Here is a 25,694-nt window from a genome sequence, read left to right as displayed (position 1 = left end):
GTGTTTTTGTGTGCACTTGCACATGTGTGTGTGTATATATCAAGACCAGAGGTTGATATTCGGTGTGTTTCTCAATCAATCTCCAGCCCAATGGGACCTGGAGCTCACTGAATCAGCTAGGCTGGGTGTTCAGGGAGCCCCAGATACCATTTCTGCCTTCCTCAACACTATTGCAAAAATCTCTTAACAGACCCATTACCTAGTCTAGTGTGTTTTTCCATCTGAGTGATATCATCATCCTGCTAGGTGACGGAGGTGGGCCAGTATAATGCCTGAATGCTAACCGTGGCACTGTTAGGAGATGTGGCTTTGTTGGAGTAGGTGTTGTCTTGTTGGAGGAAGTGTGTCACTGTGGGGGTGGGCTTTGAGGTCTCTTATGCTCAAGCTACTCCCAGTGTCACAGACTACTTCCTGCTGCCTGCATATCAACACGCAGCAGCTCCTTCTCCAGCACCATGTCTGCCTGAACACCACTGTGGACTAAATCTCTGAAACTGTAAGTTACCACTTATTACATTCAGTGAAGTGTTCTCCTTTATAAGAGTTGCCGTGCTTGTGGTGTTTCTTCACAGCAATAAGAACCCTAACTAAGACAGACTCTGTCTCAAAGAACCAAAATGGAAAGAAAATATCTGTTAGTCCTTATATGCTCAAGTTCCACTGTTGAACTCTAGTGTCCAAACACCAAGAAGGAGTCGCCCCCAGAGATCACCTCATACACCACAGCCGATGCAAAAACATGAGGATTTTATTAATTCTGTCATGACAGGGTCCCTCAGCATTCAAGAAGCCGAGAGACCTCAAATAGCTGGTACAGTCTACTTTTAAAGGAGAAAGCCCCATAGAAACAAGGGGGTTGTTCCTTGACCATTATGATTGGCTTATTTGAAAAGGGCTAATACCAATAATTGGCTGGAGAGCTATTGTCAGATCAGATGAGGTAAGAGGTCATTTTGACCCCGTTTCCCAGGGGTCAAAACATACGTGGATGGGTAATTGTTCAGGAACTGAGTACGTGCATGTGTAGCTGTTAGGTCCTTGGTTCCCAGGGGAGGAGGGGAAGCACTAAGGCACGGAGGCTGAGAGGGTTTATAATTGTCAGAAATGGCTTCAGAAGTGTCTTAAAGTCTTACACCACATTAGCTTGAACATGGTTGTTTTTGTTTTTAATTTTTTGTTGCTATTTTTGAGACAGGTGTAGCTTTGGTGCCTGTCCAGGAACTTGCTCTGTAGACCAGGCTGGCCTCGAACTCACAGAGATCTGCCTTCCTCTGCTTCCTGTGTGCTGGAAGTAAAGGCATGCACCACCACTGCCTGTCTAGCTTTAATGTTTTACATCTAACATATTTGACAGCTTTTATAAAAAAGAAAACTACGAAATTATGCAGATACCATAACATTAATGTTGCATAACATTTCTCAGAGGTTGAAATATTCCATCCTGCAGGGAAGTGCCTTCAGCAGGAAGCTAAACAACTCAGAATAGCTTCAGGAAGTCTCTGAAATTGACTAAATTAATAGGCTTCCTCACTGCCAGAATATATAATGAAAGCTGAGTGTCCCTCTCAGACTAACTGAACAAAGCTGCAATGAAGACTCCGACCAACCAAGCTGTGAAGAACATTCTTGGCAACAGATCCACTGCCTGGAAGAAACAGAAACCAGCTGAACTGCGGGAAAGAGGTTTGGACTATGTGTGACCTTAGAAAGGGCACTTTCCAGCTTGTTGAGTCTCCTGCAGGTGGTACATTGTGTTCTAGGTTCCCAGATTTGGGAGTTATCACCCACAGTGGGTAGGCTTTGGTGATGAAGCTGTCTTTGAGTCATTTTTGCTCCTGTAAGTAACCCCTCATACATATTCCCCTAAGTAACCCCAGTGAAACTCATTGGTTCACTGAGCTGGCTTTGGTGGTGTCTTAAGTGTCTTGGCATCTTAGGTGTCAGTTAGACACAGTGCTTAGTTAACCACCAGGAAGAAACAGACTGGGGTCCATTATCATATTCTGTTAGTAAAATATCTCAACCACAGAGGACTTGGTAACTGTTTGTGAGACAGGGTCCATGTTCCATAGACTGGCCTCCAGTCTCCCACCTTGAACTTTCTGTAGACCAGGCTGGTTTCAAACTCGGATATCCAGCTGCCTCTGCCTCCCAAAATTCTGGGATTAAAGGCATGCACCACTACTGTAGGCCCGGTCAGATCTTGAATTTTTGGTCTTTCTGCTTCCACATCTTCCTGCCTGATTTAGAGGTTCCTAGCCTAGAAGATGACCTTTGGTCACTCACATGGATCCAGTGTATCCATAAGGCTTCCAACAGTGAAAGAGGAAATTGGGAGGTAGGAATGATGCCGGATTGAGAGCCCAAACAGAGTGCTGGGGTAGCCAATTCTGAAGATGGATAAGAGTCACGAGGCCAGAGTGCTGGTCTCAAATGCTGGAAAAAGCTAGAAAATGGACTCTGCCTTAGGAATTCCAGAAGGAAGGCAGTTTATTTTTAGCCTAGTGAGCCTTACTTCACATCTCTAAGCTCTAGGACAATAAGATGACAAATTCATGCAAACTCAAGCCACTAAATGTGTGGTATTTTATTGCAGTGTTAAGGGGAGCCACCAGAGATGAATATTCAAACACAGTTTATTGCCAATTGAAAGTCTTTATTCTGGTTGGCTAAGACTACACTTAGGTATTTGGACCTAAGTGTAACACTGCGTGTCCAGAGCACGAGTTTTGAAAGGCAGAAACCATGTCCTCGCGTCTCTTCACGTGGGGAGATTTGCACAAGCAGGAAGTTGAAGAGAAGGTATAGTAGCTGTGGCATCTTGACCTTGGGTTCCCAGAAGGTCATTTTGGGCAATTCTCCATGGGATTCTCATCAAGGAGGTTAAATTTTACATAAACCTGAGATGATCTCAGTAAGAATACAAGATGGAGGTACCTCTGTACTGTCTTGTCCTGTCACCATAGCAGAATTAATAAATAAGCAAGATCTTGTTAGGAGTTCTGCTTACCACAACCTGTGCTGGATCTTGACCGACGCTTTCACACTTTTTATACAGATTAGAACTCGTCTTCAACTGAGAACTGAGAGCAGAGCTGAATCGTTCAGACTGAGCTGCTCCCAAAGGCCAGGAAGAGCTTGTCCTACCCATGTATCTATTACAGGGCAGCATGTATCCTGTTACAGGATACTCACCAGTAATTTTGTTAACAGTGACAGAATGGTCCCCCTGGAGTGGTGTGACAGGTGGATGGGGTGGGCACTGCAGTATTGATACTTTCCTCTTCTCTCTGAAAGGCAGAGACTTGGGGTTGACATGGCAACCCCAAGTAAGCAGACATGGGGGAGTGGAGGATGGTTGTGGGGAGAGGGAGACAAGGATACAACCACCACCACTTCTCATGAGGCAGTCACTCCTCAATCCATCTAAAGCTCCAGTGTGTTGGAACTGGCAGCCTGTTGGGGCATAGGTCGTCTAGCTGGAGGGGAAGCTTATGAAGAGGGAGTCTACCCGTCAGCATGCCCTTTCGTGAAGATAATTCACTCCATCACTGCTGGTAGTGGGAGAGCCAAAGTTGCATTTTAAATTTTAACTACTATACCTATCCATGAGACAAAAACCGTCTCTGATCTGCAAGCCCCTTGCCTGAGGACAGATAGTTCCTGAAATGTTGGAGGCTATTGTTTATGGAGATAAGACACCTGTTTTCAATCCCATAAACAAGTTTGTTTGAGCCAGCTCACTGGATATGCTCATCACATGTGGGAGGGAGGTCACAGGCAGGAAGTAGATCAGGATGTATGCTTGCCCCTGATTGGATGTAGGCTGGAAGTATATCAGGATATATGCTTGCCCCTGATAGGACCTAGTCGGAAATACTTAAACTGCTGCAAACCTTGATTCGGGGACATCTTCTGGAAACCCAGAGATGAACCTGGCCAGACTTCATCCAACTGGTCAGTATTTAATTAAAGCTTGCTTCAAATTTGGCTTTAAATTTTAGTAGTGGTCTTATTCTAGATGGCGGGATTAATAACAGATAACCGTCCCATGTTTCCTTTCACCTAATATGTGTAGAACTAGTCACCATTCCTATCAGTTCCCCATTCTCAGACTCTACCATGACAGAAAACACATAGCAGTATCTTTCATTTTATCACGTTATTCACCATATGTAAGTGAATTGGGTTCTTTTGTTATGAATATTCATTATTGCCTAATTTAGGTAATTTTATTAAGGACTCACTGTAAAACTTCCTTTTCCTTCCCCCGTTTTTTTAAAGTGTGCTGATGGGACCTAATAAGACTCCACACATAGTTGGCAAGTCTCTAACAGTCACTAAGTGATCTCTTTTGATTAATAAACTTATTTTTAGAAATACAATTTTATATGTTGTTCGTGTTTACTAGTGTTTAGTTTAAAAAATGTAGACAAGTCATTTAACATGCGGGGGCTGAGCAGAAAACAATTTTTAGTTACTTGCTACGATGAAGCAGGTTTCTGTGCATGCAAAGACTTATCCTAAAAATAAATTTATCTAAGAATAAAAGTGAGTTGTCTGCGGTGGTGACACTAGTCTTTAATCCCAGTACTTGGTAGGCAGAGGCAGACAGATCTCTGTGAGTTCGAGGTCACCCTGGGCCACAGAGCGAGTTCCAGGGCAGCCAGGGCAACACAGAGAAACCCTGCCTGGAAAAACCAAAAATTTTTTACTATTATTCATAATAATAAAAATAAAGGTGACGTAATTCGGTAAAAACATAAATAATTTCCAGATACTACAGACACTGCACAACCCAATCACGGTTTGCTAAAACTTGTTTGGGCACCACGTGGCTACGGTAGCCGGGAAGGCAAAAAGGGGAAGAGGAGTCCTAAGTACCATCCCGCTGAGCCCCAGAGAGGTGAAGTGAGCAGGCGCGCGAGCGGCCGGCTGCTCGATTCCCATGGTGCTGCCGTAGCCGCTGAGCGCCGGCGCATGCGCAGCTGACAGATCGGGCTCCCGGGCGCCGCCGTCGCGGAGCGGGGCTGCAGTGCGCAGGCGCAGGCGGGCGCGGCGGCGTGGTCCCCATGGCGCTGCAGTAGCGGTGCTGGTGCGTGGGAGCCGGGATGAGCGAGTCCGAGGCGGACCGCTGGGCGTGGCTGCTGGTGCTGAGCTTCGTGTTCGGGTGCAACGTGCTGCGGATCCTCCTGCCGTCCCTGTCCTCCTTCGTAAGTAGCAGCCGGGGGATGGCGGATCCCGGGGCGCCGGGCCTTGCTCGGTGTGTGCCGCAAGGTTTCTACCTTCAGTGGCTCCTAGCTTCTGACAGGTCGCCAGGTTCCAATCAAGTCCGCTTACTGCGCCCTGGAGGGTGGGGACTCCCGGAGCCACGCCTTCTGGCAGCTGGAAGCCTCAGATGAGTCGCGCTGGTAACCCACTTCCACGCTGCAACCCCGGGCATGCATCCTCGTGGGTGCCTGGTCCTGGAGCGGCAGATCCCCGGCTGCAGAGAGGGCCCCTTCTCCATACCCTTCTTGCTCAACTCGCGTTTCTTTTTGATTTTTATTTTTATGTTTATGTGTGTTTTGTCTGCATGTATGTAAGTGCACCACACGTGTGCAGTGCCTTTGAGGCCAGAAGAGGGGGTTGGATCTCCTGGAACTGGAATCACAGTTGTGGGTTCTGGGAACTGAACCCATGTCCTCTGCAAGAGCATCTAGTGCTCTTAACCACTGGGTTATCTCTCCAGCCCCCCAATCTGTAGCTATTTGTTGGTTATTTTTTGTGTGTGTTCCGAGTGTATGTATTTGTACTATGTGAATGCAGTTGCCTGTGGAGGCCAGAAGAGGTTGTCACATCCTCTGGAACTGAGTTACAGATGGCGTGCGCTGCCATATGGGTGTTGGGAACCCAGGTCCTCTGCGAGAGCAGCAAGTGTGCTTAACTGCCGAACCATTCCTCCAGCCTGTACCTGTGGCCTTGGAAAAATTCTTTGTAATGCACCTGTGAACAAGAACGTTTCTCTGAATTTTGTGAGGTGGTCTAGCAAATCAGTGGAGCCCGAAGAAGGGTCAGAGGAACTCTTAACTTGTAGGTGTGTGACTGGTTTGAGGTGGCGACGGTGGAAATTGACCCCGTCTGCAGGTTGGCGTGTGAGCCTACACGTTTGGGATCACAGCAGCCGTCTGTGTGGGCGGCTGAGGGGAGAGACGGAAACTGGCTCTTCCTGGAGAAGTCTCTCTCCTTCGGTAATCCGTTGTTTGTTTCGGTGGTTAGAGCGAGCTTCTTACGTGTTGGGACAGCAACCCTTTGTGGGGTTCATACTGGTTATTGTTAGGAGCAGTGAACCCCCCAGATTCTGAATTTCTGGTAAACAACTTGTAATGCTTGCAGCTGCTCTGGGCACGAGACCCTCAGGTGTTCCTGATGGCAGGGGAGTGGTTTCTGGTGCGATTGCCTGGGGTGTGGCTATCAATTAAGAATCCCTATATAAGCTGCCCCTGGACACAATAAAGGGGGCATTTTGGCATCAAGGATGACCCGTGTCTCTTTCTGTGTGTCTTTGTGTGTTTCAATCTCCAGCCCTTTGCCCGGTTCACAAACTGTGTGGTAGCGCGCACTGTAGGTTATGTGTGTTTTCATCCTGGTTCCTTGTGTAGTTTTATTTCTCAATCTCATCTAGTGTGCGTGTGTTTTTGTGTGTATGGGCACATGTATATATATGTGGGGGGGTTGTATATATGTGTGTTAGGACTGAGGTTGATATCCGGGATAGTCCTGGGTCAGTCTTCTGCCTTATTCACTGAGGCAGGATCTCTCCGTCAAACCCAGAGCACACTGATAGGGCTGGTCTTATTAGCTAGCTTGCTGTGGGGATCCTGTCTCTATCTTCCAAGGTTGGAGTTACAGAGGGGCATCTACTATATCCACCTTTTAGGTGGCTTCCTCATGCATGTATGGCAAGAGCTTTAACCACTGGGCCACCTTCCTGCCTTTGTGTGGCACCTCTTCCATCCTGTGTCTCGTACCATTTCATTACAGTGGAGCTAAGGAAACAGCTCAGTTGCTCAAGGAGGCCGTGTGTGGCTGTCCTTAGGGAGTTCATCATGAGTTTCCAGTAGCAGGTAGATAGGGAAGAGATGCATATCCTGTCGTCATCTCAGGTTCTCGTCAGGAAGGATTGTTACTCTGGGTGTACATGCCTGAGTATCTGCCCTGGGTGCATAGGGCATCAGCGCTGGGAGGAGGCACCTGGACTTGACCTGGGCTGTCCCGTGGGCTGTGTGGCCTCTGCTTTTAATCCATGAGTCAAACCCTTTGGGAGTGACACCCGGGATGGTTGCTGGGTGCAGAAAGATAATGTATGATTTAATACCGTAGTGGAGAACAGCCCATCTGAATTGGTGTTCAGAACAGGGGAGAGGACGGAGTGATCCCATTTGTTAGGTTACTGGGTTTCCAGGGAGGGAGCTATTGGGAACACCCTGGTATGAGGCCAGCATACGGCTCCCCATAATGGTTAGAGCACCTCTGCCCCCGTCTCTGATTTGAATGACCAAGAGTAACAAATTGATGACAAGATGGTTGGGTTGGGACGGTAGCACTGAGCTTAGGTGTTCAGAGTGTAGGCTCCCTCACTGCGATTCTGAGTGGTAATTTTGCTCATGTTCTTCTAGGCATCACTGCAGTCAGGAGGGTGAGCACCCTCAGTGCTGCAGGGTGACTGCTGGGGTGGGAACACACCGTGCACATGCACGGCAGACACACTGCTCAGGTGCCCCCGAACTCACATGTACAGGTTGGATAGGCTCTCCTGAGATGCGCAAACTGTACATGCTTCCCAGGCCTGACATGGCAGACATGGGGTGAGTTCTGATGTTCAAGTGCCCAAGGGACTGAGTGCGGACCTGAGAGTTGCAGTGTGCAGGTGCCCATGTGGACTTCCTGGCAGGAGCATGGGGCCCGGCTGGTGTTCACGATGTGTTCAGCAGTTTGGAAGTTACCTTTCACTTTCTGCTCCAAGCCTTGGCCAGCTCCTTCCAGGACCTGTCTAGAGCATTTTCCTTAGGTATTCCGTTTCTACAGACCAGCCTCTTAGCAAGGTTATTGTTTGGGAGTTTTGGATTGATTGATGATTGATTGATTTAGACAGGGTTGGGTTTCTCTGTGTAGCCCTGGCTATCCTGTAAATCACTCTAGACGAGGCTACTCTCGAACTCAGGGATCTGCCTGCCTCTGCCAACCAAGTGCTGAGTTTAAAGGTGTGCACCACCATAACTGGTTGGGACAGGAGTTTTGCTGCTCCCAAGTATTAGGATGACATAGTAATCTAACAGGATATACTTCTAGAGCCTTGACTGAGAGGTGTGTTCCTGGGGTGATGGGTGGAGTGTTTGGCTGACAGGACCCTTGAAGGTACACGAGTGGGTAACCAGCATCCCAGGAGACTGGCCCAACCCAAGGAGTTGCTGTAGATGATCTGGTACTAGTTGAGGACAGCAGACCTCTGGACTTTCTGTCTTTGGGTTGTGACTCCTTTGTGAGATGAGATGGGTGTTGGAGACACACCCATGCTGGTGACCTGGGTTGGTCCTTTTTGTGCTTGCCTGTGGAATTCCAGGAGGGAGGAGCCGGGCTGTTTAATTCATGCCACCAGCTTTCAGACCTATCTGGCCCTTGGGTTGTCAGTGGTAGAATCGGGTTTTGGCCCTTCCCTGAGTAACTTCAAGTCTCTTGCCCACAGGGTAGGAAGAAGGAAGGCTAGCATCTGTCCTTCGTTTCTCTGGGTGTTTCTGCCACCTGAGTCATCTCGATATAAATTTCACAAACTTATTTAGTGTCTCAGAGTCTCGGTTCTGTCTCCAGGGCATTTGTGAGTCTGGATCATCTAAAAGATGGTTTTTCTTCTGAGATAGGCCCCAGTGTGCAGTTCTTGTCAGTCTGGAGGTGGCCATACACTCCTGGCTGGCTTTGAACAGCATCTCCTGCTGCAGCTTCTCCAGCAATGGGGCTACGGATGTGCACTCCCCAGGCCCAGCTTCCCTAGCGATGGGGCTATGGGTGTGCACTCCCCAGGCCCAGCTTCCCTAGCGATGGGGCTATGGGTGTGCACTCCCCAGTCCCAGCTTCCCTAGCGATAGGGCTATGGGTGTGCACCCCCAGGCCCAGCTTGCTCCTGTTTCCTGTTTAAGCAGCCTTTATAGAGCCCTTGATTTTGAATGGTAGCTCTATGACTACCATTAAATGGTGTATGGGAGCTGGAAAGATGACTCAGTGGTTAAGAGCATTGACTGCTCTTCCAGAGGACCTGGGTTCAATTCCTAGCAACCACATGGCCGCTCACAACTGTCTGTAATTCCAGTTTCAGGGAACCTGACACCCACAGCAAAACACCAATGCACATAAAATAAAAATAAATAAAAAGAAATGACAAAAAATGGTGTATGACCTTTAAAATTATTTATGTGCATATGGGTGTTTGGCCTGCATGTATGACGTATGTTTGTATATCACCTGCATGCTTGGTGCCCATGGATTCAGAAGAGGGTGTTAGGTACCCTAGAACTGGAGTCACAGATGGTTGTGAGCCACCATATGGGTGCTGCAAACTCAGCCCTGATCCTCTATTAAAAAAAACAAAAAAGTGCTCTCAACCCCCGAGTGCTCTGTGGTCTGCCTCGGTGACTTTTAGAGACTTTGGTCCATCCCTGTTTTCGTCTCCAGGGTGGACCAGGCCAGAGTAATGCTCCGTTTGAGCGGTGGATCGTGGGTAGCAAAGAGAGGCTGTTTTCATACCTTTTCTGTGTACCAGCCTCAGACATGACCCAGTAGTGAGCTCGATGTGCAGCCGCCAGGATGACTCAGTGCTGGCCCCAGCCTAAGGGCTCTGCTGTGGGGGCACCTGGACTCTGTGTGCTCACGGGAGTGAAGAGTTTGCTTGTGGCTGTAATTGCAGTTGCCCTGTTGTGTGGCAAGCAGAGGGGCCCTCTGAGCTGGGGGTGAAGCTTGTGGGCCAGGTATACTTCAGATACTTCGCTTTTCATCTTTAAAAAACAGAGCTATTCTTAAAAAGTTTGGACGAAATGTCACATGCAGGAGTTGGTCGTGCAGTTTGGAAAGAAGTCCCCTCACCCCCGCCTGGAACCCTTGAAGGGAGGCCGACAGCCCTGTGCTGAGTGAGCAGAGTTCTTGGCTGTAGGGCCAGTGACAAACGCGTCAAAGGCCTGCTTCGGTTTCTCATTAGATGAGATTCTTTCCACCGTGACTGTGTTTGTGGTGATCGCTGATGTCTCCAGTCTGGGGGTCTTCTGACCCTGGCAGGGGCTCTGCGCTGTGTTTGGAGGGTTCTTGACAGTGTGCTGTTACTGCATCTGACATCCACTGGTATCGATAGCGCTTCCACTTGATGATGGTACTGGCCTGACTTGTGCCTTTCTGCTCTGCACTGTCCCTGACAAACTCTGATAGTTGGTGGGCGCCACCTGGTGGCCATTCCTGTCCTGCTCTGCTTTGGCTGTGGGGGCGTGACAGCAGTCACATGACTCCCCAGTGTCATCCTGCAGTCCCTAAACCGTGTAGTAGCTGGGCCTGTTTGAAGGCCAGTCTTGGATTGGCTGGGTCTCTGTGAGCACACACAGGTCCCCTCTTCAGAGCTGAGGGAAGGACACTGATGCTGGCCTCCTCCCTGCCAGGTGTCCAGGGTGCTGCAGAAGGATGCAGAACAGGAGTCGCAGATGAGGGCGGAGATCCAGGACATGAAGCAGGAGCTGTCCACTGTCAACATGATGGACGAATTTGCCAGATATGCCAGGCTGGAAAGAAAGATCAACAAAATGACGGACAAGCTCAAAACTCACGGTACCCATCTAGCAGTCATTTGTAACCTGGCAAGTGCCGTGGGCTGACTGGGGAGGGCCTTCGTGTATGGTTTTGAGGTGTATGCATCTTAGATGGCCTACAGTGATACGACCTGTTAGTCGTGTGCAGGATCTGACACAATCACTTCTTCCTATTCACTGGTAAACATTTGCTTTCTAGATCTAGAAATCATTGCAGATTTTTCTTCGTCCTCTGTAGATTTTCATTTTCAGGTTTGGTGCTTTGCTGAGGAAAGTCCAGATAAAGACCACACAGTTGTTGACGGAGGTTTCTGTCCCCGCCTGGTCCCAAAGAAACACAGAGGCCTATATTAATCTAGACTGGTTGGCCTGTTAGCTCAGGCTTTCTTTCTTTTTTTTTAAATTCCTTAATTTTTTATTCCTGGTACCACTACCACAATTTACAAGGCAATATACTTGATGCAATGAAAAGACAAAGAGAAAGACCTCAGGAATGTACCTCTAATCGACACTGCACTGCATCAGTCAGCAGCTGCACTCTTCCTGAACAGGAAGGGCCTCCTGTTTGAGCTGCGGTGTCTTTGCTGACTGTGGGTCACCGCTCCTTCTGCGCAGACTTTTACAGCTCCTGTCTCAAAGGAACCTGCAGCTTTCCCGACAGCTCCTCGCTCTCTCCTGCTAAGGACTGTAGCCTTTTTCTGCTGTTTCTTTAAAAACCTTCTACTACCATGTCCACCACTTCCACCACTGTAGGGACTGCCAGCTCAGGCATAACCCATAATTCTTGTCTGTGTTAGCCACGTGGCTTGGTACCTTTATCAGTGAAGCATTCTCATCTTGCTTCCTCTGCATCTGGGTGATGATTGCCGACTGAGCCTTTCCTCTTCCCAGAATTCTTCTGTTCTGATCACCCCGTCTATACTTCCTGCCTGGCTACGGGCCAATCAGCATTTTATTAAATCAGTACAAGTGACAGATCTTTACAGGGTACAAGACCATTGTCCCGCAGCACACAGTGGGTCTCAGGGTACTTTGTCTCACTCTCAGGAGCACGCCACAGTATATAGATGTCAGGGAGCAGCTCTTGTGCCGAGGGTGGTGCACACTTGAGTCCCAGTGCGCTGAGGCAGAGTCAGGCAGGTCTCTTTGAATTCAAGGCCAGCCTGGTCTACATGGCGAGTTTCAAGCTAGCCAGGGCTCCACAGTCACACACACACACACACACACACACACCCCATTTCTCTGTCTTTCTCTCTTGTCTCTCTCTCACACACACATGCACACTCTTTCTCATCTCTCTCTCACACACACATGCACACTCTTACACACATGCTTGTGCATATGCATGTGTCTCTAGAGAGCAGTGTGCCCTGAGGGGCCCTGCTGGACCGTGTAAGGTGGAGTGGGTTGCACACTGTAGAGCACACAGGGGCCTATGCAGACCTGGGGGAGCTGAACTCCTGCTGGTGCAGGAGATGGTGCAGGTTAGAAAATGGAGATGATGTTTAGTCCTGTTGGTCGGTGGCGAGCGCGTCAGGAAGAATGCAGGAACTCGAGGATGCAGTCTGAGATAGCATAACAATACCACCTTTCAAATTCCCTGAGTTTGTATACCGGCTGAGGAGTTTCATCATGGCATTTCATGCTTATGTGTTGTACTTTGTTCTGTTTGAGATTTCTAAGTATATTGACTATTTGATTTATAATTAGAAGGTGTTTTTATAAGGGAAAATGACATTTCTGTGTATTTGGGTATTTTCTCAACTTTGCAGGATCGGTTCATGTTTCACCTTTTTTTCCTTTCAGTGAAAGCACGGACAGCTCAGTTGGCCAAGATCAAATGGTTTATAAGTGTCGCCTTTTACATACTGCAAGTAAGTGCGTGGTGTCGGCTGGGCCTGGGCAGCTGTTTGTTTCCTCCGTCTGCTTGTGTACATGTGCATGTGTGTAGGTGTTTTTCCTCGTGCTCATGCACATGTGTGTGATGTGCACGGAAGTCGGAGATGGATGCCGGGTGTTGGGCTGCTTTGCTCTCCTGTATCTGTGTGGGTGCTGGGGATCGAAACTGCACGGCACCCGCTGAGCCATTTGTCCAACCTCAGCTGTGAATTTCTAAGACATCTCTGTTGGAGACCCAGGTCCTTAGAGCTGGTTTACCTTGCTCTACCCTAGAAGCCCCTGTGTTCCTTGCTCCCTGGTTCTTTTCTTTTTTAGATTTATTCATTTTTTATGAGTATGAGTGTTTTCCCTGCATCTATGTCTGTACACCGTGTGTGTATCTGGTGTCCTTTGGAGGTCAGAAGAGGGTATCAGATCCCATGGGACTGGACCTAGAGATAGTTTTAAGCCACCATATATATGGGTACTGGGGATCGAACCTGGGTCCTCTGGAAGAGCGGGCAGTGCTCTTGAATGCTGAGCCATCTCTAGCCCACCAACCGGTTTTTCTCCTTACTTGGCCCCTGATGTTCTTACCTTCTGGGGGATTGGCGGTGCTGCTGATGCATTGCTGCGATTGCACAGCTCCGACTGCACAGCTGGCCGACATGTGGGCAACCTGGGATTTAGTGCTGTGTGTGGGTCTTTCCTGGGCTACAACACTCATGCCAGCTCCCCTAGAGACGAAGCTTGCAGAAAGACTGAAGAGACGTGGCTCCAGACACTTTTACTTGATAAGCTTGTGCTCTGTGGAGGGCCAGGCCGCTGGCAGGCACCATCTTCAGTCTGCTCGTTTGAGCAGAGAGTTTGGGGCAACAGAAGCTGCTTCTGGGAAGGGGCAGGAAATAAAACATTAGTTTTCACCAGCTTGAAACTGATGGGGGTGCCATAGGGATCACCTCTGCTGTGTAGGGAGGACTGTCCTTCTTAGGATCTTGGAGCCACGAGTGCTTTTATATTTGGCATATAGTTCAGCTACTCAGGACAGACATTGTGGGTGGACTCAGCTAATTTAAATAGTGAATGTCTGACTTCTGTGTTACAGGATAAAATGCCAGTTCCTATGAGAAGGCCCACCCACCTGTCACCAGTATATGACATTTTGTCTCAAGTCCTCTGTGTGTGTGTGTGTGTGTGTGTGTGTGTGTGTGTGTGTGTGTGTGTGTGTACTGCAAGGACTGACGGGTGTGAGGCCTCTACTCACCACATCTTCCTTCAGGCAGCATTGATGATCTCGCTCATCTGGAAGTATTACTCCGTCCCTGTGGCCGTGGTGCCCAGCAAGTGGATCACCCCGCTAGACCGCCTGGTGGCCTTTCCTACTCGAGTGGCAGGTAGGCAGTAGAGGTGTGCGGCGGGAGATCAGGCCACCTGACGTTGTCCTCATTGTCCCCTTCGCAAGCTGCCCTTCCTATCTCAGCCTTATGGGGTCTAGAGAAGCTGCCTGCAGGTCACTTTGAATGCTCAGGAGCAGAGTTACAGCCCAGGCTCTCAGAGGTCACCTTCCCCTCCCTGTGGCTGCGGCACTGAGCAATTTGCTGTTGGCTGTCATTGAAGAATGAGCAGACACATAGGGATAAGTTTTCGGGTTGGAGGGGTGGTTGAGACAGTTTCACTGTGGCCCCGGTTGGCCCGGAGCTCTGCTGCAGACCAGGGTGGTCTCAAGCTCACAGAGGTTTGTTTGCTTCTGCCTCCCCAGCGCTGCTGGGATTAAAGGTGTGCTTCTCCATGCCCTGGCAACATGGGAACAATTTTTTTAAAAAAAAATGCCAGTTAAAAAAAAAAAAGCCAGGTGGTGGTGCACGCCTTTAATCCCAGCACTTGGGAGGCAGAGGTAGGTGGATCTCTGAGTTCCAGGCCAGCCTGGTCTACAGAGTGAGTTCCAGGACAGCCAGGGCTGTTACACAAAAAAGCCCTGTCTTGAAAAACCAAAAACCAAACCAAACCAAACCAAAACAAAGCCCCCCCCACCCCCAGTATGCCAGTTGCCTTGTGTGTGTACTTTTAGTCTGTCTAGCACTCAGTTAACAGGCATGAGGAACTCTGTGAGTTCAAGGTCTACATAGGGAGTTTCAGACCAGGTAGGGCTACTTAGAAAAATGGGGGTAAAAAAATTCCTGCCAGTTACGGATAAGCCGAGCTGTGGTCTGTGTCTTCCAGTGTGTCCTTGCCGTCTGTCTTAAGATGGTCAAGGCCACCTGGCTTAACTCATTCTGTATCCTTTTCACTTTCTTGTGTGTCTCATATGTTCAGTCTGCTACAATAAAATATACAGTGGGTACTTGTAGGCCGAGTTTCCCTGTCCTGACTGCCGGCCCCAGAATAAACACTTAATATTCCTTATAAATGCTCATTCGATAGCTCAGGCTTGTTACCAACCAGCTCTTACAACTTAACATTTCTGTTAATCTGACTGCCGCCCTGAGGGTCCCACTTTATGTGTCCGACTTGCTCTGTGTCTGGCTGGTGATCTCTGACACCGCCTTCCTCATCCCAGTACCCTTGGTTTGGTTGTCCTGCCTTTACTTTCTACCTGGCTGCCAGTCAGTCAGCTTTTTGTTAACAATAATAGCAACATATATTTCCAGTGTATAAAGATTTTTCCACAGCAGGTAACTTATACAGATCTGCTTCCTGATGGCTGGAATCCAAGGTGAAGGTGCCATAGATTGGTAGCATTAGGACCCATTTTGTGTTTCACAAATGGCCCCCTTTCAAGGGTCCTTGGATAGGAGGAGGAGATGGTAGACTGTGCTTTGTAAGCTTCTTCCTAAGGCGGCCCCATGGCCCTGCCTGACATTGTCCCCAGGGTCAGGACTGACACATATGAATTAGGGGCAGACAGTGCAGGGCACAGCACTCTGTCAGGAAATTTCTTTGCCAAAGAATTTTCTTGTTATTTGAATTTTCCTGTTAGTACACTTTCTCAGGTCCTGGTTTTTGGTAATTGAGGTAATATGGTGGCTTGTGCCTGCAGTCACAGCCTTTAGGAGGCTAAAGCGGGTAGATTGCTGCAAGTTCAAGGCCATCGTGGACTACAGTGCAAGAGCCTGTAAAAAGCAAAGTGTAGATTCTTGCCAGTCACAGGTTCTGATGTGTGGTCATACTGTAGAAAAAGACATCACTGAAAGGACCTTCAGTTTAGCTGTGCTCCCCTCTCCCCAACACTGCTGGGCTCAGGTCGGAGGGGCAGCAGGCCACCCTTGCTGGCACTTTGCCGGGCTGTTGGCCTTGCAACCTGGGGACGGAGGATAAGGATGTCTTTACTTTAGGCCTGAGAAAACATAACTTTGTTTACAATGCTTTTTTTTGCTGTTGTTGATTTTTTAAAGACAGGATTTCTCTGTGTAGTCCTGGCTGTCTTGGAACTTGCTCTGTAGATTAGATGGGCCTCTAACTGAGAGATTCACCTGCCTCTGCCTCCTGACTGCTGGGATTAAAGGTATATGGCACCAGCCCCTCCCCCAGCTTTATAATACTTTTTTGAGAAGTGTAAAATAGTGGTCAGGGTGTTGTTATAGCCTGTTGATATACCCGGGGACTTCTCTGGCAGGAAAGGGACACAGACAGTGCCCACTGTTCAGCTTGGTACACATTGTACCTGTCTGTGACCTGTAGTCTGATGACCTCTTCTCTTACCCCTCAACAGTTGGAATTGGCCTATTCCTCCCTGTAGGTGTTGCCACTGTATTCTCTGACACGAATTTCTTTCTTTTTAGGTGGAATTGGAATCACCTGTTGGATTTTAGTCTGTAACAAAGTTGTGGCTATTGTACTCCACCCTTTCAGCTGAGCGGAGATGTGCGGCTACAGAGCTTTACCAGAAGGGTTTTGATGACCACACAGAAGTCCACAGGCTCTTGTCTTTTGTGTTTTGGAATATGCTTGTTTTTGTCTGTCACCTGGGGGTCTTATTCAAGTCAGGATTTTCTACACTTGTTATTGAGCCAGAAAAAGACCGGTATGACAGTTAGTGTGTTGTTGACATAGTTCTGGGCCCTTGTGGGCTGTGAACCGTCAAGTGGCATTTGCATGCTGGGGCTTGCTCTGAGCGTGGCTTGGTTTTTTTGCCAGCTGCACGGACTTTCCTAACAACTCCAATAGTGTTATTTTCTGTGTGTGTTTTTCTTTTTTTTTTGCACCACAAACAAAAACACTTTAGTGTTCTAGAAAATATTGAAATGATGTCCACATCAGTAGTTTCTGCAGACATGACCTATGATCCTGGGTGAGATCAGTCCGTGGGCAAAGGTGCTGTTGCTGAGGTCCCTCCCCAGGGCACCTGCAGGTTCTGCTCTGCCCTCACATGATGCCACCACATCTGGGTCCCGACACACAACACACATCGTGCAAGGGAGAACCAAGTCCACCACTGTCATCTCTGTGGGTGAGCACACACACACACACACACACTAAGTATAGCTTTTCAGAAACACGAACAGTCTTCAGTCCTATATATTTGGGATCCCTTTGAAATAGACCATCCATTTAGAAAAGACTTACATTCAGGATTTGGGATGGTGTCAGGATTGTGTACTGTCCCATACCCTCGACTGCTCTGTTTCTGTACACGTTGGCTACACAGAGTTAAGACTTCATGTCAGTTTGAAGAAATTCCTCATTTCTCACAGCAGGGTTTATGGGAAATGATAAACTTAGAATGTTTCTGTGTTATGTGCATTCAGCCTTGTATGATATTGGCAGTTGGCAAATTGTTTGGTATGTGCTACGCTCCGTGGACACGTCCTATCTGAACGTCTTCCCGGGTGCATCTTATGCAGTGCTCTCAAACTGAATCCCACATCACCCCAGACCTTCTCTGGAGTGATACATAGTAATCTTTTTGGAAATTTGTCTAGTCCTCAGAGTTCTGCATTTTGAGTTTTTTTTGAGCAAGATCTAGGTAAACATTTTCTAACTACACCTTACAAATATCTCAAAAGAATTAAAGTTCATGGCAGTTGCTCAGATATTACATCTAAGTCCTGTTTTTCTGATATAAAATAATATGGGAAATTTTAAATTAATTTTCTTATATTTATTTATTATTTTTATTACATTGTGTGTCCCACAGTGTGTGTTTGGGAGTCAGAGTACAACTTTCAGGAGCTAGTTATTTTAGTTAATTTTAAAGACTTTTTCAGATTGTTCAGTGAATCAATAAATTATTATGAAAAAATTTCTTAAATTCTTAATGACTGGAACTATTGCTGGACCTCACAGCTAAAGTACATACACTTTGAGATCACATAAGACTTCAAGGCTGCGTTGTACTCAGCTTGTTTAACCGGGTTTGATACAGCAGCAGAACCACAGCTTTAACTGTGCTGAATTCCCTATGTGATCGGCTCTCACAAGCTAAGTTAGTGCACAGTTGTAATCTACACTGTCTGTCTGTGCACCTGGTGCTCTGTTAATACATTTTCCAAGTGGCAAGGAAAATATTTAACTGCCAACTTTAAAACCACACACACAAAAAGCTTAAGGTTATAACAAATACAATAATAATGTGCCTCGTGGGAGCTCTCTGCTTCTCGCGCTTTAATCAAGCTCAATCACTCTCCTCTTTGCTTGCTCTTCTTCTTTTTCTGTATTTCTTTTTCAGACAACTGTCCAGTTTTTTCAAACTTGCTTTTTAGATTTTTAGCTTGGATAGAACCTCCTCTTTTTAATTTGATTAATTCTTCATATTCTCTACTCAATCCAAAAGTTTCATTTTTTCTTCCTCCTCTCCCATTCCTTGTCTCAGCTGCTCAGCTCCGTTTCTCCATTTCTAGTTTGTGCCTCGTTCTCCTCTGCTCGGCGTTGTCTTCCATTTTTTGTTTTAATAATTCTTTATAATTAATTTCCAGTTTTCCAGGCATCAGGGATTCTTGAGGAACTGTTTTATGCATCCTGGGGAGTCATCTAATACCGTGCCTGTCCTGGCTTCCCAAATGCCTTCCTCTCTTCCTCTTTCCTCCTCCACGCCTCCTCCTCTCCTTTGCCTTTCTGTTTCTTCAAAACTGAGCTTGAGTTTTCCAGGGTGGGACTCTAAAAACTTTTGCCGTATGCTGGTTTTCATCTTCCTCCTCCTCGTTGACCTGCTCAGCTCTTTCGCTGATTCACGCTGCCTTTTCCTCCTTTCCAGCAGATCTGTCTTTCCTCTCTGTTCTCTTCCTTTGCTCTTCCTGTGTGTGTCTTCCATTCCATCAGATTTACCTCTAACCGTCCCTGTTAGCTTTGGGACCTGAGCCTTTTCTGCTTTAGCAGAAATCTCTTCCTCATCAGAAGCAACCATTTCTTTAATCTCCGCCTTTTGCGAAACGTCATTTACGTTTGCTCTTTGTGGTTTGGGGCAGAAGCTTTGTGTATATTTTGTATTCAGCACCAGACAGAATGAGGTTGCATGACCAAACTTCTTTAAATTCATCCTTTTGTTTCCTGTAATTTGACTCTTAAGGATGAACACACTTTGTGACGCTGTCACTAAAGAAAGTGAGAGCAGCAGCTCAGGCTGGCCAGGTAGACGCTGTCCAGTGGCGCCGTTTTTAATTTTAGAAAAAAACACACACATTTTTTTTTTAAAAGAAAAAAAAATATCACTACAAGAATTCTGCTTTTCATTTCTTGAAGTTCCCCTGAAAGTGACACTAGTGGATGTTGCCTGTGCTTGTCCTCCTCTCTGAAATGTCATTTGTTGGACCAAGTTCAGCGTAAAACCATGTGAAAAGCATCACCGTGTATCTAAGCCTGCTAACTTTTCATCACCGTGTATCTAAGCCTGCTAACTTTTGATAGTGGTTCCTGTGTGTGTTCATGAGACTATGTTCTGTTGTTTTTATTTAAAGCATTTCAAATGAAGTATGTCTTTAAGGCACTGGATGCTTATGCCGTGTAGAGTGGAACACTGAAGCAAGGTCTGATCAGTTCGTTTGAACTGAGATTCATTTGGCTCATGAAGTTACAAGACAGTTCTGCCATGTCTCAGTGTTTCTCTTTTGTTTTATTGAGACCTAGTCTCTCAATGTAGTCCTGGTTGTTCTGGAACTCTCTCCACAGGCCAGGCTGGCCTTGAACCCACAGAGGTCCAGCAGCCTCTGTCTCCTAAATACTGGGATTAAAGGTGTGTGCTGCTTCACCTGGCTCCAAATCTGTTTTTGAAGCACTTTTCCTAGTTACAGTATTGGCCAGTGCTGAGAGCCTTTTTTATTGCAGGAGCAGTCCAGCACTGCCTGGTTGTGACTCTGGGGAGCCACAGCACAGAAAAGCTACAAGCTAGCACCATCACATCTCTGCACAGCTCTGGCTGTCCTGGAACTCACTACGTAGACCAGGCTGACCTGGAACTTACAGGGATTCGCTTGTCTCTGTCTCCTAGCTGCTGGGATTAAAGGCATAGCACTGGGTTTTGAAGGATCATATTTATATATTCTTATGTTTCCTAGTGATCTCATAAACAACTTGTTCTTTTGGCTGACTGTACTGTGAATAGGGTGAGTGTCAGATGGAGCACCACCCGAGCAGCAGACACTGCAGACTTACACGGCACCAGGGTGACTTGGCTGGTGTATAAAGGGCACAAGTGTGCAGGAGTAGGCATTGCCAACATTGGCCTGCCCATCAGCTCCAGCATCCCCACCCCTCATCAAGCACTTGGTCTACAGAAGATCAGTTGAGGATCTGAGGAGGTTGGAACGGCCCTGGAAGCTGCAGAATCTGGGCTCGCTTCAGGAGCTGGACACTCGGGGTGGGGGAGGGTATGCTTGCACCTTGGTCCTTTTGTAGTGAGCTGCCATCTGGAATGGTGCTTACGCCACCCAGACCTAGACCTCTCAAGGGATGTGTGATGTCAGCTGACTGCAGGAAAACAGTGACAAAGGGTTAGCTTGTTCCGAGATGTTAGTGCCCCACATGCATAATGTAAGATCGCTTGTGGCACCGTGTGCATAATGTAAGACTGCTTGTGTCCCCGTGTGCATAATGTAAGACCGCTCGTGTCCCCGTGTGCATAATGTAAGACCGCTCGTGTCCCTGTGTGCATAATGTAAGACTGCTTGTGTCCCGATGTATATAATGTGGGTAAGGCTGTGTGGGAGATATCACTGTGTCTCTCTCCCCAGAATTGTATTTGTTTAAAAATGGGTAATAAACATTGAATTAACCAGGGAAAGGTGCAGCAGAAAGTGTCTCTGTCCCTCTGCCCTGTCAGTTTTCCACGCTCCACTGCTGCCTGCTTCCTAGGGTTTTCCAAGATGGTCCATGTTTATGAATGTTATTGTGTATGCACTTTAAAAAACGATGGAAGGAAAAAACCTGAAAAACTAAAATTATTATTTTTTTGAATTTTAATTTTTTTGAGGCAGGGTCTTCCTGTGCAGCCCTGACTGGCCTGGAACCCACCATGAAGACCAGGCTGGCCCAAACTCAGAACACCCTCTGCCTCCTGAGTGTGGAGATGTGGGTGAGAGCAGCCATAGGCGGCAGCAGCAGCAGCAGCATCGCCCTTCATCAGGCACTGAGCCATTGGTGCTAATATACACTAGCATGTAAACATCTAGAGACAGTGTGGCCAATTCCAGATACGGAATAAGTTGCTCCTATAGCTAAATGAAGGCGAGTTACACAGTGTAGGCTGGGAATCCAGACCCTTTATAGCTCCAACAAAAGCTCTTAGACCTGAGCGTACAGTTGTTTTAGGACAAGGTAAAGAGAAAAGATCATTATGTAACAAAATAGTAATATATCTCAAAAACAACAAAAAAATACAGCCTCCTATACAGGCACAGATTGGCTCACAAAGGCAGGGCACTCAGACCGCTCCACTGAGCAGACCACCGGCAGTGACCACGAGGCAGAGCGTGAGTCTGATGACTATCTTGCTGGCCAGTGCCTCTTCCATGAAGTTTGGACAACAGTCCTGCTGACAGAGCGTATATGCCTTAGGCTGAACAAGAGTTGCTGTGAGTCGCAGATCTTCAAGCTCTGTAATAAGCTGGTCTGCCTGAAGAGTGGACGTTTTTCGCCTTCATAATAAAGATGTAAGTTTGTATTTAAAATGTTACCATTGATCAAGGTACAGTGGATTATTTTATTAGATAGCAATAAATTACCCAAATTACCCACAGTCCACCCAAGTACTAAAACAGACACTATGTAAACCCTCACATGGTAAGTAAGAGTAAAGGCATGTAACTAGTATATAAACCAGAATGGTATCAGGCCACTGTTGTATTTAAGTAACTGTTTTCCTGTTTCCTTCGGTGGGTGAGGGCTGGATGGACCGCACCACGGTGGCTCTGGAGTCCCCGAAGGCATTGCTGGCAGAGGCCTGGCTGGGTCCGAGCTGCTGGGCCTTCCCGGACACTTCGCCATTGGTGGGGCCACTCCTGCCTGCGAAGCCTGCACCAAACAGCTCCTCCATGAGACTGCTCTTCTTGTCCCTGAAGGCCGTCTCCTTGGCTTTGACCCTGGCAGCCTTGCCGAAGGAGGGCTCGTAGCTGGTGGGTTCCAGCCGCAAGTCCTGGTCACTGCGGTGCTTGCCCATGCTGTGGCGGCAGCGTGGGCTGCCCGAGGCCTGCCCACAGGATGTGGGCAGCCCGTGGTGCAGATTCTCAGTGGCCTCGGTGAAGGAGTAGTGCTTCCGAGGCCGAGGGGTCTTGTTCGGGGTCGGCCCAGGCCCCACATCATCCGCCGCTCCTTCCTCGGCCACCTCAGCCACTTCCCTGGCTGGAACCTCGCCCTCTGGGTCTGCAGGGGCCACGCTTTCCCTTGCAATTGGCTCTACTTCTGGTGGTTTGACTTTTTTTTCTTGATCTTCCCTTTTCTCTTCTGGCTTCCTAAGAGTTTCCAGAGAGGCTTGTGGTTTTAGGTGTTCAACCTCCTTTGATAAATCTGCATTAGAAAGATTAAGATTAAGTGCCCTCAAACAAGAAACAGATTTTGAAGCACCGCCACCCCCCATGGTGCAGCGGCTGAGGGAGCAAGCTGAGGGCTTGAGTTACTATCCTTGGCATCCAGTAGAAAACAAAATCCCAGAGCTGGGGCATGATGTGCCAGACTCTACCCTCAGCACTGTGGGGCCGAGGCAAGTGTTGGGCCTGCCTGAGCATTGGTGGTGGGCCAGTCTAGGCTAAAGCGTAGCCAGCTTTGTTCAGTCAGAGCCCTGCCTTGAAGCAATGAGGCCGAGGGTAGAGGAGGAAGAAGACATGGTGGCCTGCCTGGTTCTCAACCGATGTATTTGGGGCTGAGAGTGTAACTCGGTAATAGAACACTTACTTAGCATGCCTAAGGTGCCTGCCACCTTAGGTTTGATGCCCCAGCTCCATAAAACCAACCAGATCGAGAGAGAGAAACCTCAGTGGGTTTCCATTTCAGGATGGCGTGTTAGCACACCTTCTGAGACTTCAGACATGTCACTGAAATGGTACAGGAGGTGAATACGCACACGGCACTAACACACAGAAGGCGTCATTGTTAATAAGCTTTCCTAGACTGTTCTAAATAAATGGGAATTAGGAAAAGAAGAAAGATATTATTTATGCACAAATACTAAGAAAATCTTCCCTCGATGGTACTCATCAAACAGGAATCATTTCCATCAGAAGCTGAGGGAATGGCTCGGCGATTGCCGTGTAGGCAGTTTCTAGTGGAATTTAAGTGATGACGCCCTTCGGCCCAGCACTTTCATCTCTAGGAACAAACCTACGCAACCAGAAGGCTGCAGTTCTGTCCAACACTGCAGATGTGTGGGGGAGGGGAGTTAAGGACAGCGTGCTGCTGTGGGGTTCTGGGTAACTATGGTCAAGTGGCCTTATGGCAATGACATTCTACACTAGAACAGGAGCTCAGGGTATTTTGTATTTGTTCCTGCAGTTGCTGGTGTGTGTGTGTGTGTGCATGCATGTGTACGTGTGTGTGCACACACACCTAGAACCATGCCTCACCATAGTATATGCTCAAATAGAATTTGTCAAATGAATAAATAAATTTTCCAAGTGGATTAAAAATAAGTGGAAAGGGCTGGAGAGATGGCTCAGTGTAAGAGAACCGGCCGCTCTTCCAGAGGACCTGGGTTTAATACCTAGCACCCAAATGGCAGCTCACAACTGTCAGTAACTCTAATTCCAGGGGAGCCATCATACTAGGCATGTTTGTGGTGCACATATCTCTGCATGCAGGCAAAATACCCATATACCTAAAATAATTTTTAAAAAAGATTTATTATGTATACAATATTCTGCCTTCATGTATGCTTGCAGGCCAGAAGAGGGCACCAAGTCTCATCATAGATGATTATGAGCCATATACCATCTATGAGTACAGAGCTACAGTACTGAAAACAGCCTGGTACTGGCATAAGAACAGACAGGAGGGCCAATGGAACTGAATAGAAGACTCGGTTATCAATACACACATCTTCGAACACCTGATCTTTGATAAAGAAGCAAACAATATCAAATGGAAAAAAGAAAATATATTTAATAAGTAGTGCTGGCATAACTGAATATCAGCATGTAGAAGAATGAAAATAGACCCATATCAATCACCATGCACAAAACTCAAGTCCAAATGGATCAAAGACCTCAAAATAAAGCCAGCCACACTGAACCTCATAGGAGAGAAAGTGGGACGCACACTTGAACGCATTGGCACAATAGACCACTTCCTAAATATAACCCCAGCAGCACAGACACTGAGAGAAACAATTAATAAATGGGACCTCCTGAAACTGAAAAGCTTCTGTAAAGCGACGAACATGGTCAACAAGATAAAACAACAGCCTGCAGAATGGGAAAAGATCTTCACTAACCCCACATCAGACAGAGGTCTGATCTCCAAAATCTACAAAGAACTCAAGAAATTGGACACCAAAAGATCACATAATCCAATAAAAAATGGAGTACAGACATAAACAGAGAACTCTCAACAGAGGAATCTAAAATGGCTGAAAGACAAGGAAATGTTCAACATCCTTAGTCATCAGAGAAATGCAAATCAAAACAACTCTGAGATTCCATCTTACACCTGTAAAAATGGCCAAGATCAAAAACACCGATGACAACTTATGCTGGAGAGGTTGTGGGGAAAAGGGAATACTTCTGTATTGCTGGTGGGAATGCAAGCTGGTATAACCCCTTTGGATGTCAGTGTGTGGTGATTTCTCAGAAAATTAGGAAACAACCTTCCTCAAGACCCAGTAATACCACTTTTGGGTATATATCCAAAGGATGCTCGATCGTGCCACAAGGACATGAGCTCAACTATGTTCATAGCAGCTTTGTTTGTCATAGCCAGAACCTGGAAACAACCTAAATGCCCCTCGACTGAAAAACGTGGTACATTTACACAATGGAGTACTACACAGCAGAAAAAATTAACGACATCTTGAATTTTTCTGGAAAATGGATGGAGCTAGAAAACATTATTTTGAGTGAGGTAACCCAGACCCAGAAAGACAATTATCACATGTACTCACTCATAGGTGGTTTTTAAACAGAAAACAAAGAAAGCCAGCCTTATCCCAGAGAACTTAGACAACAATGCAGACACTAAGAGAGACTTACATAGATCTAATCTACATGGGAAGTAGAAAGTAGAAAAAGACAAGATCTCCTGAGTAAATTGGGAGCCTGCCTCTGTCTCCCGAGTGCTGGGATTAAAGGGGGACCTTGGGGGAGGATTGAAGTGGGGGAAGAGGCAGGGTGGGGAGCAGAGAAAAATGTAGAGCTCAAAAACATCAATAAAATGTATATATATGCATATATAATATACATATACATACATACATACATATATATCTAGAAACATGCCCAAGTCGTTAGCCAAATAGTGTTGTAATTAATACAGTTTCTGTGTGATTATTCAGGTCTGGGTGGCTGGGAAATCAAAGTAAAGTCTCCGTTTCCAACAACCTATACTTTTTACCTATGTGATTATCACCTGTCTGGTCTAAGA

General features: G+C 47.1%; 2 protein-coding genes across 2 annotated transcripts in view; one reads left to right on the top strand and one right to left on the bottom strand.

Annotated features, from left to right (window-relative positions):
• Window positions 1-5,043: 5,043 nt before the first annotated feature.
• Get1 (guided entry of tail-anchored proteins factor 1) lies at window positions 5,044-20,910 on the top strand. Its single transcript, XM_048422997.3, has 5 exons — window positions 5,044-5,213; window positions 10,674-10,839; window positions 12,627-12,694; window positions 13,978-14,092; window positions 16,478-20,910. Exons 1-5 carry the CDS (start codon window positions 5,112-5,114, stop codon window positions 16,549-16,551), a joined length of 525 nt encoding a protein of 174 aa, XP_048278954.2. The 5' UTR covers window positions 5,044-5,111; the 3' UTR covers window positions 16,552-20,910.
• Window positions 20,911-21,368: 458 nt separating this feature from the next.
• Window positions 21,369-25,694, bottom strand: part of Lca5l (lebercilin LCA5 like) — a 32,873-nt gene continuing 28,547 nt past the window's right edge. Inside the window, 3 exon segments of the mRNA XM_085685828.1 lie at window positions 21,369-21,952; window positions 21,954-22,049; window positions 22,051-22,631. Coding sequence (XP_085541954.1) covers window positions 21,902-21,952; window positions 21,954-22,049; window positions 22,051-22,631 — 728 coding nt within the window. The 3' untranslated portion in view covers window positions 21,369-21,901.

The sequence above is a fragment of the Myodes glareolus genome, chromosome 2, assembly GCF_982192425.1.
Source record: "Myodes glareolus chromosome 2, mMyoGla1.1, whole genome shotgun sequence".
Taxonomy (NCBI): Eukaryota; Metazoa; Chordata; class Mammalia; order Rodentia; family Cricetidae; genus Myodes; species Myodes glareolus.
This window is presented reverse-complemented; position numbering and strand designations above follow the sequence as displayed.

Bases quoted from the DNA above. Each gene is read 5' to 3' on its own strand.
- Get1 (XM_048422997.3), top strand. From the start codon at position 5,112: ATGAGCGAGTCCGAGGCGGACCGCTGGGCGTGGCTGCTGGTGCTGAGC. The intron at 5,214-10,673 runs GTAAGTAGCAGC...CCTCCCTGCCAG, and splicing joins TGCCGTCCCTGTCCTCCTTC to GTGTCCAGGGTGCTGCAGAA. The intron at 10,840-12,626 runs GTACCCATCTAG...TTTTCCTTTCAG, and splicing joins GGACAAGCTCAAAACTCACG to TGAAAGCACGGACAGCTCAG.